Consider the following 17,048-nt stretch of genomic DNA (forward strand, 5'->3'; position numbering starts at 1 on the left):
ATCCATTTGAATTTTGAACTATATACTTATAAATTTAAAAGACTGAACGAATTTAAAATGTTGAAAGGGACCAGGGTTATTATGATTATTGTGTGGAATATAATAAGCGATAAACGATAGTGATCAAGTGCTCTGACTTTTTTGCAGACACGTGCAACAGGTTGAGAAAAGCCAGAAAACCTATGGTATGGGTTCTTCTAGTAATCTGATTTTGATTTTGACGTTAATAATCACATATTCTATCTATATGTATTAGATATGTTAGATATTTATATTTCAATAAAATTATAGTGATATATAACGTAGTTGATAATTAAATTAATATAATATAACTGGGTACCCCTATATATATCACTTCGCCTATAAACTAAGTCAGCCAAAAAAAAAGTCCACACCCTTGTTTGCGGCTAAACTATTTAGTTTCCACCTTGTATATGATGTGAACAGAGAAATTAGTGTGTCTCATTTGGGTGGTTACCGCCTTGGCAGTTGGCACTTTATGGTTGCCGACTTAAACTTTCAACTTTGGAAAAATATTTTTTAATTAATTGTGTAATTTTCTTTTTACAACTTACATGATATTATAAACATAAATACGGGTGGTTCACTTCTGGCCTAAGTAATATATATATATAGCCATAATTGAAGGAAGCTTACAAGATTATTCATTAACATGGACATGAAGTCCGTAGTATTTGCTTTGTTCCTAGTCATTTATCTTCTCCAGGTAAGATAAGCTTCTTGATTATTTGGTTAATATCCTTTTACTTTAATTTCAATCTTCTATGTTTTTTTTTTTCCTTAAATTCTTAGAAGGTTTTCTGTTTTGTGTTGGGATAGGATGCTAACATGATATGTGCAAGAAAGGAGTTAGGTGAATATTGGAAAAACATGATGATGGAGCAACCTATGCCAGAATCAATTAAAGAGCTTATTGAGGATAGAGGAGGACTAGTCTTATCAGAATCAGATGGTGGGAAGAACCGTTTTACTAGAGACTTTGATATAAAGCCTAATGTCATATTATATCACACTGCTACTCACCATAACCATGAACCTCAGTTTATGATGATACAGGATCAAATGGTTGAACAAATAAAGTCAACAAACGATGAAAAAGGGTTGAATTGAAGATCCTACCTTATATGCTAATCATAGAGACAGAGAATACATACACACACACATACATCTAGATGTACAATATGTTTGATTCATCAGACATTTATTAGTTAGTTTAGTAGTTATTATACCTATATGTTTTTATATTTCTTTGGTTATCTCTACTTTGCTTTGCTGCATTCATTTTTGGTTCCTGTAGGATTTTGAACAGAGAAACATACATGTATGTTGATCACTTCAATAAGTTAGTTGTTAATCGTGATATATTAACATTTTAGCTTTTATTTCTCAGAATCTCCGGAAATTGAAAGACATATGCTCTTTGTTTAATTGGCTTAGCTTCTTTTAGATTCAAAGTTTGAAGAATTGTGGAAGGTGACATTAGACCAAAATCCAAAAGCCATATTCAGTATAAATATGTATTTTGTGAGGGTGAAAATGAGGGACATAATCACTATATTGCTCTTTGGTTATTATTTCTTATTCCTTCCTCCGTGCATATATTATATGTAGTTAAACGTGTTTAGTTCTTATATATAATATTCGAGGAGTGTTATAGGAAAGCAGGTTTTGTGATTTGTAATAATCAATTAGTTATTATTGGTATTTTTAATAGTATAAAATTATATCTTATGGTATGAAATTATTTTTTTTTATGGTTAAATTTTGGCCAAATTTTAATAAAAGTATCAATCCTTAAACTTTGTCATAATATTTTGAGTATATACCCATTTTGGTCCTCAAAGAATTTCAAACTGGACACTTTATTCCCCAACTAAAATTAATTACTCGATTGGTCCCTAACAATTAACTCTGTCAGTCACTTAGGTCCTTTACTCCGTTAATTCTAACGGAATACAAAATAGTCCCTAACAATTCTAACAAGAGACAAAATGGTCCCTGATCTCCTCCATTCGGAAGCGACATTGTTCTCTCCCAATTTCCATCATATCTTGCATAACACTAACAGTTTAACACTGTAACTTCAAACTATACAATGCACACTCTATAAATTTAATGTTCACAAGAAAAAAAAATCCTCAACTTGTTCTCAACCAATTCATACTCAGGAAACTAATGCCTATGTCTCTCAACTAGTCGTCGTCTTCGATGGATCCCATGAATCTAGACAGCAAGTCTGATTTGTTAAGACTCGTCATCGTCGTTGCCATCTCCCTCCTCCTCTGTCCTAACATCTCCATGACCACATTGTCCACCACTCCGATCGCTTCCTTCAGCTTCTTCTCCAATCCACTGTTCAGTAATCGCTTCAGTTTTCATATGAGCGGCAACGGCGATATTGCTCGTTGTAATAGCTTGGATGTGAAGTCGAAACTGTCTGCCAACTTGGACTCCGGAAAAGAAGGAATGAAACACTCGGTGTCTATTTCAAATGAGAATTTGTATATGATGTCGAAGGAGAATCTTCTCACAATGTCCTAATGTCCAACAATCTATATTGCTTGCCGGAGAGTGGAGAAAGGCGTGGCCTTGGAGTAGTTGTGGAACTTGGTCTTGAAGATGTCGTGGACGTTGTCGGGGTTGGAGGTGATGTTATCAAAGACGTGGAAGTGGATACTTTTGATGGGTGAAGTGCAGAGAAGGTGGATGTACCAGTCACAAAGATTTAGAAAGTGTGTGGTCCATGACATGTTGAGGTAGGTGCGATACATGTGACAATTACACCATGGCTTAATTTTGGAGCTAAAGAGGAGGAAGGAAAAGATGGAAAAGAAGACTGTGAAGGTGAAGAAGGAGAGTATGAATGTTAGGGTTATGCGAGATATGATAAAAATTGGAGAAGAACATTGTCGTTTTCGAATAAAGGGGTCAGAGATCCTTTTGTCCCTTGTTAGAGTTGTCAGGGATCATTGTGTTTCATGTTAGAGTTTTCACGGACCATTTTGTCTTCCGTTAATGTTGACAGAGTCAAGGACTTAAGTGACTGACGGAATTAATTATTAGGGACCAATCGAGTAATTAATTTTAGTTGAAGACTAAAATATCTAGTTTGAAATTTGTTGAGGACCAAAATGAATATACACTCTAATATTTTGGATCATGGGTTTTTTTTGTCAGGGAAATGTTTTTCGTAGTTATAGGAGTATAGCTTTCGCCGTGAGACGGAGACCAACTGTTTTTTTCTAGTATCAATTTTTTCTAATAAGAATCGCTTCATAATAAATGACTCAAATAAAAATGGTCTTTTTTTATTTTTCATTTTTGGTCATGCTTTTTTTTTTTTTGTCTTTGGTAGGATTCTTTTTCCCCTTTCTTTTCTTTTTGGGGCTCGGAGGTGCTCTAAAAAACACGGAAAACAAATTACGAAGGCACTTGAGACAGTCCAAGAGTTTTTTTTTCTCCTCCTAAAATGGGAGTGAAGTTTTATTTTTTTTTTTTTAACGATCTTTGGTCAACACATAAAGTCTTAACTAGGCCGAGCCTTTGGTCGTGCATCTCGTGCTTGATTAAATATTTGTTAAAAGACTATTCCCATAAAAAATTGTTAAAGAAAACTAATTTAAACAGGCTAAATAATAAGTTCTCTTTTGTTTAAAGAGAGTACGATAAAAATAATTAAAAAAATATTTTGTTATAAATAATAAATAATTTTTATATTTGTCAAACTGCTTGTACGTTTGATCGAAATTTTTTTAAAAATATTTGGATAATTATTTTAAAGGTACACAAAAAATAAATAAAAATTCGATCACTATTATTTTTTATTTTTGGGATACTAACAAAAATAAATTGCATAAAAATCTACTTGGTTTAAAATTACTAAATTTTAAGTATGAAATATCTTATTTTTCTAATTATGTTTAAAAAACATCAAAATTCAGTTTCTAATATATTTCTTGTTCATACCCTGACTCAACAACTAAAGCCAAATCCAATAAAGATAAAACACCCAATCTATAAAGGAGGTTTTCAATCCCGTACCCAACCTCTTGAAAGAGGTTGGACACTGCAAAAGAGTTCAAGCTCTATTTGCTCAAGTAAGTGAACTACCTTTGAGAATCTCTCTTACTATCTCTATCTCTATTAAAAGATAGATGATAACGAACTCCCATGATAAAGTGAACAATTATCCATCAATAAAGATTGAACTACTCCAACAAAGGTGGTTATTGACTCTACTATAAATACACTGACACCCCTCAGGTATACTCACGTTCTGATCTTCTAAAAGCCTTCCTAAAGCCTTTACTAACTTAAGCATCGGAGTCTCTTGCAGGTACTACCTCCCACCTCCTCCCGAGGAACTCAGACAGACGACACCTCGGCGTCAACAAGTTGGACGCAGTGATAGGGATGGCAACGGGTCCCATGGGGGCGGGGACATGCCCCCCACCCCCATTACCTGTCTCCGTCCCCGCCCCGTCTCTGTTACGGGTAACGGGGACCCCGTATCCGCCGGGAACTTGGGTATCCGCAGATATCCGTAGATTTTTAAAATAAAATCGAAAAATTGAAAAAAATTGAAAAAAAAAACTTAATTGTCATTACAAACATCATTTTCAGTCTTTAAAAGACTTAAATAACAATTAGGAACAAACATAGTCTCCATTCAAACAACTAAGCATTCATAACATAACTAAACATATTTATCACATTTTAAAAAAAGTCTTTCATCATGCATGGTAGATTCCAATTTGTTTAACTCCTACATCAAAAAGAAGAAAACAATTAAAAGTTAAAATCATATAATAAATCAACAATAATATCCCAAGAATCACATAAAATTCCAAGAATCACCAAAATAAAATCCCAACAATCACAGAAAATTCCAAAAATCACAGAAATAAAATAGCAGCAATCATAGAAAATCCCAGGAATCAAGAAATAAAATCCCAGAAATCAGAATCACAAATCACATAAATAGAATCACATAAATAAGAAAATCATAGAAAATATAGAAATAGAATAGCAGAAATAACAAAAATCGCATAAATTAGTTAAATAGAATCTCAGAAATCACAGAAAACTCCAAGAATCACATAAATAAATTAGCAGAAATCACAGAAAATTCCAAGAATCAGGAAATAAAATGAAAAAAATCAGAAATCACATAAATAGAATAATAGAAATCAGAAAATCACAAGAATCACATAACTCAGAGAAATAAAATCTCAAAAATCACATAAAATTTCAAAAATCACATAAATAAAAGAAGCATAAATCACAAAAAGTCCAAGGAATCAATAAATCAGAGGCTGACTTACCGACGAAGAGGCTCTAACGCGGTGGAGACGGCGACGCTTCTGCCTCGGCTGGGTCTGGCGGCGACGAATTCTCTTCGGTTGGGTGGGGATAGCGACGACGACTTCTCTTCGGCTAGGTGAGGCGGCAACGACGACACTGTCTTTGGTTGAGTGTCAGGCAGCGAGGACGACTTTCTCTTCGACTGAGAAGAGGTGTGCTGAGCGGTTTCGAATTTCAGAGGGTAGAAGAGAGAACAGTGAGAGAGACGGCGGAATTTAGGGATTAGGGTTTTGAAATTCTGAAACTCATATATATATCACATGGGTATTTAAGTAATTTTATATATATGGGGATTAAACGGGTCCCCACGGGACAGGGACCTCTATCCCTGCCTCCGCCCCGTATAATAAACGGGTCCCCGCCCCCCGTCCCTGCGGGTACAAAACTGTCCCCATATCTGCTCCCCAGCGGGTAAATCCCTGCAGATACCTGCCCCGCTGGGGATTTTCGCCATCCGTACGCAGTGATGGAAGAATTATTGTCGGTCTAGAATTCATCAATAGAAAATCAAATCATGTAATAGTATAATCCTAAACCAACATATAATCCTCATGGCCAAATTTTGATTTGGTTGTCACAAAGTCAACCCCAATAAAAAGTAACCGAGAGTATTAGTCTCGGGTCATCCTCAAGAGAATGGGCAAATATGTGCATCAATATTGGTTAGAATTTCGGGGTTGAGAGTCATAAACAAGAATTTAAACTACTAAAGCTTAACATGCAAGAAATTTAAAGTGCAAGAAACTAAATCAAAGCAATTAAAGCGAGGTATAAGCAATTTCAATCTAGTAAGAGAACATATAAATCTATTCCTACTCTAGAACTAAGTAAACAACTAAACTAACTATAACAAGAATCAAGCAATTGGGATTTTTGGGTTTCAAATATGAATAATAAAAGGAACTCTTGGCTAGGCATAGGAATTAGGATCACCATCCTTGTCTAATAACCATATCTTGATAATTATGAGGAACCAAGCTCATTAAGTCTACTTCTACAAGTGAAGTACGTCAAATGGCTTGATCAATTTCAACTCATAAGTCCCAATCCAACTACTAATTGGCTTAGTAGTAGATTGGTGTCAATGGGTATCAATTTGACCACTAAGGGTTTCCAAATCACCAAATCAATTAGACCAAATGACTCAAGGTCACCCAATTCCCTTAGCCTAGGCCAAGAGTATAGAACACTACTCCATAATCAAAGGAAACATTTCATCAAAAACATGGTATGTACTAACTAAAGACATGTTTAAATTGCAAAATCAATTGGAAATTACAAGTACCCACTAACAATTATCAATAGAAAGCGACTCAAATAACACTATCAATCATAGAAAACATCAATGCACTAATAGAAATTCAAAATCCACAAAGTTCATAAAATGAGAAGAAAAGGGGAAAATGACAAGAAAACACAATTCCAACACAAGATCTAAACAAAATTATAACTAGAGAACTCAAATTAAGTAATTGAAACTAGAATTAACAAGACCCAATTCAGAAATTCAACTAAGGAAGATCAAAACAAACTAATTCTAGAGAGAAGTAAGAGTTTCCCTCTCTAGAAAAACAAGAACCTAAAACTAGCTAAAATTATGTGTATTGTGTGAATGATTGAGTCCTCCCTTTCCCCCTTGGTTCTTTGGGTCTTTTCCATGCAGAATTGAGCTCAAATTGGGCCTAGAGCCTCTCAGAAATTGCCAGCCACGATTTCATTAATGAGGTCACGTGCTGGGCGTCACACGTGCGCGTCGGCCACACGTGCGCGTCATATGAACTCCTCGACCACGCGTACGCGTCAGTCATGCGTACGCGTCGGTGGGATTTCGCATCACCACGCGAGTGCGCCAGCTTTTGCGCGCCAGTCTTAGCTACATGCATCCACGCGTGCGCGTTGCCACCAATTCTCCAAAGCTTCATTCTTCATGTCCCTTCCACTTGTGCATGCTTGCTTTCCATCTTCTAGGCCATTCTTGCCTTATAGATCCTGAATCCACTTAACAAACACATCACGGAATCGAATGGTAATCAAAGAGGATTAAAATTTGGCATTTTTAGGGTTAAAGAAGCATGTTTTAAACCATGAAGCAAAATTAGGAAGGAAACAGAAAACCATGCAATTTATATGAATAAGTATGAAAAATATTGATAAAACCCTCCAAATTTTACACAAGATAAACCATAAAATTGGGGTTTATCAAACCTCCCTACACTTAAACTAAGCATGTCCTCATGCTAAAAATCAAAAGACCAAAGAACATAGGAGATTGAGGTTTATGAAATGCAATGTACCTACATAGATGCAACTAATGCAAATGCTTCTATCTACTTGGTTAAAAGTAAATCAACCTCCCAAGAACATATATGAATACATAGGGCCAAGGTGATTAGATGATTCATGAACTCTACTAATTCAAATATTAGAATGGCATGAAAACAACTTGCAAGAAGAAAGCTTGTGAAAGCCGGGAACAAGGAGTTGAGCATCGAACCCTCACCGGAAGTGTATCCGTTCTATTCGCTCAAGTGTATAGGGTTGATTCGCTCAATTCTCTTCTAATCATGCTTTCCAAGATTTGTTTTTCATCTAACAATCAACAGTTACTCGGTGCATGCATACATTCATCATGAGGGCTTATCTTTAGGTTGTAATGGGGCTAGGGTGAGGGTAAGGATGCATATATGGCCAAGTGAGCTTGAAATTTGCATCTTTGATTAACTTAAGCTCTTACCAAACACATATAACAACCTATACAATTCTAATACCCAACCTAACTACCCATTTATTTACTTTTCACACACTCATGCATTCTCTTTTAATTCAGAACCCATATGCATTGGTTATTATTGACTTCACCTTGGGGCATTTTGTCCCCTTTTTATTGCTTTCTTCTTTCTATATATTTTTTTCTTTCTTTTATTTTTCTATTTCTTTTTCTATATTTCTTTTTCTTTTATTTTTCTTTTGCTTTTATCTTTTGATGAATTATATACAACAATGCCAATGAATATAGTTTAAACATTCAATACATGAGTATGTACCCAATTCTCAATATTTTTAACAAAAACTACAAAAATACCCTTTTACCTCTACAAATGTTTCCAAGCTTCCCTCCTGTTTAAATGACACACACCCTCACTCGTCTAAGCTAATCAAAGATCCAAATCAGAGGACATTTATTGTTTTTCACTTATGGGTATTGATGTGCTAAATTAAAGAACAAAGGGGGTTTATCATAGGCTCAAAATTGGTTAACTGATGACAAGTTATCTTATGCTAAGTTTCACAAGCATTTTTCATTTGTTTCATTAGGTTTTATGCACTTTCTTGCACAATAAGTAAGTGATTGGAGTGGAATTTTGTGTTTATTTTGATTCAATCAAACATCATTTATTTTAGACAAAATCATGAGATTTATGCAAGAATTAAGCGACTATTATGAATGATGCAAATTCTTATGATTTTGGTGAGACTTTGATTGCTTGTTTGGTTAATTTTAGTGAGAAAATGAAGAAAAGGGGAAGCACTGCAGAATAACGTAGCGTTCAAATGAAGAACGCCACGCTCACTTGTGACACATACGCGTACGGGACGCTTACGCGTCAGGGGCAATTTTCGAAGACCCACGCATACGCGTGGAAGTGGTTGGTGCTTGTTTTCAGAAGAGAGCGCTACGTTCACTAAACCATCATTTTCGGGCAGATTTAAATTTGGAGGTGAAACTCTGGAGTCGACGCGCACGCGTGCATGACGCGCACGCGTCGATGGAGGAGTTGGAAGGAGGCACGCTCACGCGTGGCTCTCGCTAAAGCTTGAAATTGGTATTTTGCTACCCACGCGCACGCATAAAGGACGCGCACACGTGGGCAGCATTCACTAAGCCAAGGTAGCGCTCACTAAGTGAATGCCATTAAAGCACGTGTACGCAAAAAGGGGCGCGCGAGCCTGCTGGGAGCTGAAGACTGATGGTGACGCGCACGCGTAAGTGACGCGTACGCGTCGGTGAGCAAAAAGGCAAAAGGACGCGCACGCGCCAGAGACACGTACGCGTGGATGAATGAACGCTGCGCTCACTTTGAGAACGCAACATTCCCCTAGAAGCAGCAACCAAGTGCTATCTTTGATCCACTTCTTCACAGGCCAAAAAGTCCACTCCAAGTATTGGATGACAGAATTAGAAAGTGTATAAATAGAGAAGAATTTGATTTCATTAGGAAGCTCTCTTTTAATTTTTGTTTTAGAATTTTAGAATTGGGGATCAGATCTGAATTTTTCCTTTCTGTTTTGTTTTCTCTTCTGCAACTTTTATTTTCTGTTTTGGGTTTGGGGATTAAAGAATTCTGCTGAAATTCTTCATCTGGAAGTCATCTTTTACTTTTTCTTTTTATAATTCTGAGAATTTGAGATCTGATCTTAGTTTTCTTTCTGTTTTGTTTTCCTCTACAATTTCTTCTTTTCTGTTTTGATAAGAGAGCAATTTAGATCTTAGTTTTCTTGCTGTTTCAATATTCTGCTGTCATTGTTTATTTCTCTTTTACGATTTTAGAGTTGATCTAAGTTTTCATTCTATTTCAACACTTCTGCAAATTTTCCATTTCTGTTTTGGTACTAAAATCCCAATTGATCTATTTTCTGAATTTCTTCATCTGAGAATTCTCTGATTTACTACAATTTATTTTTTTCCAGTTCTGTTTTATTTCCAACACCCAAATCCCTTTATCATTCATGCAATTTAAGTTTTGAAAACATTTTGGAAGGAATTGAAAAGAATTGAAAAAGAATTAAAAAGAATTAGAAAGATTATTAATTTTTGAGAATAAAAATTGAAAGATGAACGTTTAAAATATGTTTGATGCAAAAAATTATGAATTAAAACATGAAAAATTGAAAAAAATTCGAATTGGAAACAAAATTACCTCCTTGGTGTCTTTTTGGCGTTAAACGCCTAGAATGCTATCCATTCTGGCGTTTAACACCCACTTGTCTGCCTCTTTGGGTGTTTAACGCCCAGCCAGATACCTTGGCTGGTGTTAAACGCCAGGAATCCTTCTTTACTGGGCATTTTTCTGAACGCCCAGGATGCTGCCATTTCTGGCGTTAAACACCTAGAATTCTGCCCATTCTGCTATCCTTACTGGTGTTTAAACGCCAGTAAGCCTGTCCTCCAAGGTGTGCTATTTTTGATGTTGTTTTTGATTCCGCTTTAATTCTGCAGCTGTTTTTGTGACTCCACATGATCATCAACTTAAAGAAAACATAAAATAACAATGGAAAATGAAATGAAAAAGTAATTAACATAGATAAATAAGATTGGGTTGCCTCCAAATAAGCGCTTCTTTAATGTTAATTGCTGGACTTTACTGAGCTTTAATCTAGTCACAGTCTTGAGCATTCTTGCTCAACATTGCCTTCAAGATAATGCTTGACTCTCTGTCCATTAACAATGAATTTTTTATCAGAGTCAATATCCTGAAGCTCTACATATCCATATGGTGACACACTTGTAATCACATATGGTCCCTTCTACCAGGATTTCAGGTTCCCAGGGAACAATCTGAGCCTAGAGTTAAATAGCAGAACCTTCTGTCCTGTCTCAAAGACTCTAGATGACAGCTTTCTGTCATGCCACCTTTTTGCTTTCTCCTTGTAAATTTTAGCATTTTCGAAAGCATTGAGTCTGAACTCCTCCAGCTCATTCAACTGGAGTAATCTTTTCTCTCTAGCTACCTTAGCATCAAGGTTTAGGAACCTGGTGGCCCAGTAGGCCTTGTGTTCTAGTTCCACTGGCAAATGACAGGCTTTTTCATACACAAGCTGGTATGGAAAGGTCCCTATAGGAGTCTTGAATGCAGTTCTGTATGCCCACAGAGCATCGTCCAGACTTCTTGCCCAATCCCTTCTACGGGTACTTACAGTCTGTTCCAGGATTCATTTTAGTTCTCTATTTGAGACTTCAGCCTGCCCATTTATCTGTGGATGATATGGAGTTGCCACTTTGTGGTTAATTACATATCGGATTAGAGCAGAGTCAAGTTGTTTATTACAGAAATGAGTGCCTCCATCACTGATCAGTACCCTAGGGACACCGAACCTGCTGAAAATATGCTTCTAGAGGAACTTCATCACTGTCTTAGTATCATTAGTGGGTGTTGCAATTGCCTCTACCCATTTAGATACATAGTCTGCTGCCACCAGAATATAAGTGTTTGAATATGATGGTGGGAAAGGCCCCATGAAGTCAATACCCCATACATCAAACAACTCAATCTCTAAGATCCCTTGCTGAGGCATGGCATAACCGTGAGGTAGATTACCAGCTCTCTGGCAACTGTCACAGTTACATACAAACTCTCGGGACTCTCTATAGAGAGTAGGCCAGTAGAAGCCACATTGGAGAACCTTTATGGCTGTTCACTCACCTCCAAAATGTCCTTCATATTGTGATCCATGGCAATGCCATAGGATCTTCTATGCCTCTTTTCTAGGCACACATGTAACGACCCAACTTCCAGAACGTCAGGATCGTACCGAAAGTAAGGCATTACCAACCTACTTTCCTTTATTAACTATTTACTATTAAGCCTTTAGTTCGATATCGCGATTTAGTTTTATAGAAAATTCCAAAAAAAATTTATTTTTATTAATTAAAATCATATAGCAAACATCACCAAGTAATAATAATCACATAATTATTAATAATAGTAATATTATACAAAAGAATTTAAATAAAATTCAGGTACAACTCCTATCCCTCTGCATAAAATAAAAACTAAAGCTACAAAGGCGAGGGAATTCTATGAAAGAAACTCAAGTCATAAACTTAACTCGTAAATAAGTTCTATAATCGCCCGCAGCTTCAAATGGAGTCTTCGAACCTGTATCACTGGAAAGGGTGGAAGATTTTGGGGTGAGAACAAACCACACGTTCTCAATAGGGAATGGGAATGCCGTAAAAGTAATGATTAACATGCAAATAATTAACTCCAGTTTCCAATGTAGTTTTCTTTATCAAACCTTTTCAAAATTTCTTAAGACTTACTTGAAACCGTTTAAATCCCTTTCTTTAAATCATATTACTTAAATAAAGTCTCAACCGCATTAACAATTCTTCAGCTACAAATAGCATTCCTCAACCATCACAATAACTAAGTAAATCAGCAACATAAATAATATACCCAAACCTCACTTCACAAATACCATTCCTCAATACTTCACTAAGTTCAAAGCATCAATAAAAATATCTAATCAAACACACAAGCAAGTCACCAAGACAAGCAGCACAATCACAAAGAAACAAGACAAGCAACACAATCAAATGCATATGCACAAACAATATGATGCATGTCTGTCCTAAGCAGGCCATGAGCTCACGTGTCGGTTTACACCCTACAGCCCGACATTACCTAGGAACAAGTCCCAGATATGGCTTCCCTTTGTGTCCTTAGTGCATATGTGTCTGTGGTAAGAATACCACTCCTTCGTGACTACCGGCAGTCGGCGCGAAGCCCGACCCCATTATATACGCACAAGGGGAAACAGTGATCCTCAGTTCATGGGCGTCCCAGAGATCAATTCACAAACAAATCAATGATCCTCAGTTCATGGGTTTCCCCGAGATCAACATATAACAACAAACATGATCCTCAATTCGTGGGTTATACCCGAGATCAATACACAGCAAACATTGATCTTCAGTTCATGGGCTATACCCGAGATCAACATACAACAATTCATGGGTTATTCCCGTAATCAATGATTATCAATTCGTGGGTTTTCCCGCATTTAAAACAAATAACAATTTATAGGTTTTCCCGAGATCAATGATCATTCAGTTTGTGGGTACTTCCCTAATTTTACCAATTATCAATTCATGGATTTTCTCCGTAGTTAAACAACTAACAGTTCGTGGGATTTTCCCGTATTTTATCACTTTTTATTTTCCTTTCTAAAACTCAACAATCCATATATCAGTTCCCCATTCTCTTTTCCCTTTGAATCCTTAACATATTTTCTTAAACCTTTCTTAACTTTCTCAAGCATTCGTTCGCAAAAATCTCAATCATCAATTCAGTTCATAATCTATGCTTTAGCAACCTTGAGTCAAGCCAACTTTAAAACTATTTTTCAGTTTAGTCCTCTATCAAAAGACTCAAGAAAATCATTTATTTTAATTTCATTAAACACCTTTCAAAACATAGCCTCTCATTAGAAGTAATCAAATAAAACTTAAATAATCATTTTTTAAATCCAAATCTTCTAAAATAACTTCTCAAATAAAACCTCAAATTTTATAAAATTTCGGCAGCACCTCCCCTAAAACTCGGACTTAGCCACCCTTACGGGTTCCCTCTTTCTCAACAAGTCTCCCCCTTTCCTCAACAACTACCAAATAAGAGGTTCTCAAATCAGTTAGAAAATTCACAATTTACAATAGCCAACAGTTCGGTCATAACTCACAATTCCCACATAACCCATCAATTCAACTTTCACCTCATCAATTCGTAACTAACTTTCACTTATCATAGGATTCTTTCAAAATTAAACTCAATAAACTAGTATTCCAAGAAACTTGATGTTGAGGTAATTTGGTCACAATAAAAACTTGTACCATCTCTCTTATAATTCTGTTATTGTTTCCTAAGAAAATGCAGAGAAACAGTAGCAAGTAGTAAGTTTGATAAATTTCTTAAAAATCCAGTATTTATCCAATGCCATTCAAAATTCACGACCTCAAACAAGACTCTTTTAGCTTTTTATTGAATCAAATTCCAGATTAATACCATGTCATATGAAAAAGTTATGAAGTGAGAAACACAGCCAGGCCTTTTAGAATTCGGTTTCCAAAATCCAGTGAGTTATCCATACTCTTTTCAACATATCTACTTGGTTAAATAGGATATTGACATGAAATTTAAAACGAAGATTGTGGACACAGGAAACTCAAAAATGCCGTTGGTTTCAGCTCAAATACTTACCAGAATTGAAAGTTAAGTGAGTTGGAAGTTGGTGCTTCTGCAGTAAAGAAACAGAATTTTCTGCAGAAACCATCAATCTTCAAAAATTCATTTCTCCAAAAATACTCATCAATAAATTCTGAATTTTTTATGAGATGCTCAAAACACAGTAAAGTTTCATACTAAAATAGTTTCATTCAAGTATATGACCTGGAATGCTCCCAGAAATTGATTCTTTCTACTGTCATGTATGCAGAAATTCTGCCTTAAGCATTTTCAACAACCTTACTTATCAAAAACCACATTTGAACTTATAACCCTTCCAAAATCACACGTTTAACCTCTTTCCAGTTATTCAAAATTGACTTCATTTCCAACACAGCCCAAGAGCCCAGAATCAATAATTCACACGATGTCAAGTACTTAAGCATCATCAAACATTTTCTTTTCTACACTATGCCAAGCATAATTTTCCATATACACTCATCATCATTCAAACACACAATAACTCATCAATTCACACCAGCAAGCTCAGCAACAAAAGTAACAGCATTTATTCTATCCCTTACAACATTCAGTACGCACAATCATCAAATCAATCACCAACTACAGTTATAATTCAACTCAATTCCATCCACATCAGAGAAAACAATATCAATTACAACTTCAAACACTCACAACAAAGCCCAAAGACATTCGCAGCCTTAACCTGAATTCAATAATCTAATTGAAGCACTAAAACATCATCAAACTTATTCCAAATTTCACAACCTCAAACCAAGCTTATTTCTATCAATTAGTCTCTCATAACAACAAAACTAATTACATTCACAGCAATAATCAAAACTCAATTCATCAGTTATCCATACCACAGCTTTTCAATAATTAACTCGGCATATTTTAATTTAATAAACTATACTAAATTAATCATTATTCACAACAGCATCTAAATTCAATCACAGCTCAGAATAATCACAACAACCAACTAATTCCACATGCATTTCAAGTCATTCATGTTAATTAAGAAATTCTTAACCTTTGTTAACCATTTGCACTTATCCAATAAATTTGTAGGCATTCTAAATTAAAAACATTAAATCCCCTACCTCGACTAGCCAAAACCGTCAAAAATTCACTAAACGCAGATGCTCCATTAGCAGTTTCCAGCACCTATTTCCATGGCACCAACAACGACAAGGTTAAACGCCTCCTCTCCTCTCCGATCTGGGATTCCAGAAGTAGCAGCCAAACAGGGCCAGCAGCAACGTGAGGTGGTCACGGTGAATTCAAATAGAATAACAATAAAAATTCTGGAAACTCCATGCTAACTCAAATTGAAGCAAGAGCCAAAATGCCTTACCTCAATTAGTCGTAATTGAAGAATTTAAATGCGGTAAACCCAATATTACGAATCCACGCAGCTTTGATGGCGGCGGAGGCTCCGGCAGCTGCGAGAACCATGAGCAAAGACAGAACTGGGCAAGGCTCCACTCCAAACCTCCAAAAACAACACCAGCTCCAACAAAGCTTGACGGTGGTAGAAGCTGACTTCAGTGCTGGTGATGCTAGACAGAACGACGAAGGGAACAGAGGGCATGAACGGCAGCATTGGAACGACGGCGGCGGAACCCTCGCGGTGGTGGCCGTGGATCGATGGCGACAACGGCGTGGAACACAGCTCCTCGTGGTGGTCGCTCTCCTCCTTTCGGCGACGTCAGCAGCGATGACAGACCCTTGAAGCGGCGGCGGCAGAACGCGAATGAACGACGGCGACGCGAGCTCTGGCTCTATGGACAGGACGACGCTGCGAAGCAGCTCGACGGCGAGCTCCAGGGAGGCGGCACGGCGAACAGCATCCACCCTTCTCCCTCGGACGTGCAGCTTCGGCCCTCTCCCCTTTCCTTGCAACAGCAACGGTGACCATGGTAACACGGCGGGATGAGGCTGGACGGCGGCGCTGTAGCTCAGTAATGGCGACGTGGTGGCAGCTGGCGGGCTTCTCTTCTTCCTGCATCTCTCTCTCTCTAATTTCTCGTTTCTGAAATTGTTCCACTGAAGGGGTGAAAGGGGGTGGGGTGCGCTGTGGTGAGGGTGCCAGGTTAGGGTTTCTCAATTAATTTGAGAATTAAGGTTTCTGATTCAATTTGGGAATTAGGGTTAGGAATTCGGATTTTATAAAATAATATAGATAGATATGAATAGATATTTTGATAAAATTGAAGGGTAGTGTAATTTTAAAATCAAATGTACTCTATTAAAAATATTTAGGAACATTATTTATCATCATATTGCTAAGTTCAATCAATTATTTCTAATTTAAAATATAAAATGAACATGTTAATTATATTTTGTAAAGTACAATTTAAATTCAAATATCAATTTTTTAGATTAAATTATATAAATCTCTATTATTTTTCTATCTCTGAAACTTTAATTTCAATTTATAAAATAATTAATTATAATAAAAATGGTACATAAATATTAATTGACTTAAACATAAAGTGTTTATAAAAATTAATCTAATCATTTCTAGTAAATTAATTCCTATGAGTTCAAATTAATAACATAATTCATTCAAAATATAATTTATTTAAATTAAATTATACAATTCTTCTTATTTTTCAATTATCAAAATTATAATTTCAATTATACCAAATATCTAATAAAGATTATATAAAAATTCTAATTAATTTAAACTCCAATTAT

At 36.2% G+C, this 17,048-nt stretch overlaps 2 protein-coding genes across 2 annotated transcripts in view; one reads left to right on the forward strand and one right to left on the reverse strand.

The window, feature by feature from the left end:
* Positions 357–1,449, forward strand: LOC107609851 (organ-specific protein P4). Its single transcript, XM_016311896.2, has 2 exons — positions 357–727; positions 841–1,449. The coding sequence occupies exons 1-2, from the start codon at positions 674–676 to the stop codon at positions 1,129–1,131; spliced, it is 345 nt and encodes a 114-aa protein (XP_016167382.1). The 5' UTR covers positions 357–673; the 3' UTR covers positions 1,132–1,449.
* The window catches only part of LOC110265072, a 3,036-nt gene continuing 1,050 nt past the window's right edge, over positions 15,063–17,048 (reverse strand). Inside the window, exons 2-3 of the mRNA XM_021107825.1 lie at positions 15,703–16,450; positions 15,063–15,566 (exon numbers count right to left, since the gene is read on the reverse strand). Coding sequence (XP_020963484.1) covers positions 15,708–16,450 — 743 coding nt within the window. The 3' untranslated portion in view covers positions 15,063–15,566; positions 15,703–15,707. The remainder of the gene's footprint in view (positions 15,567–15,702; positions 16,451–17,048) is intronic.

This window comes from Arachis ipaensis, chromosome B07, assembly GCF_000816755.2.
Source record: "Arachis ipaensis cultivar K30076 chromosome B07, Araip1.1, whole genome shotgun sequence".
Classification (NCBI taxonomy): Eukaryota; Viridiplantae; Streptophyta; class Magnoliopsida; order Fabales; family Fabaceae; genus Arachis; species Arachis ipaensis.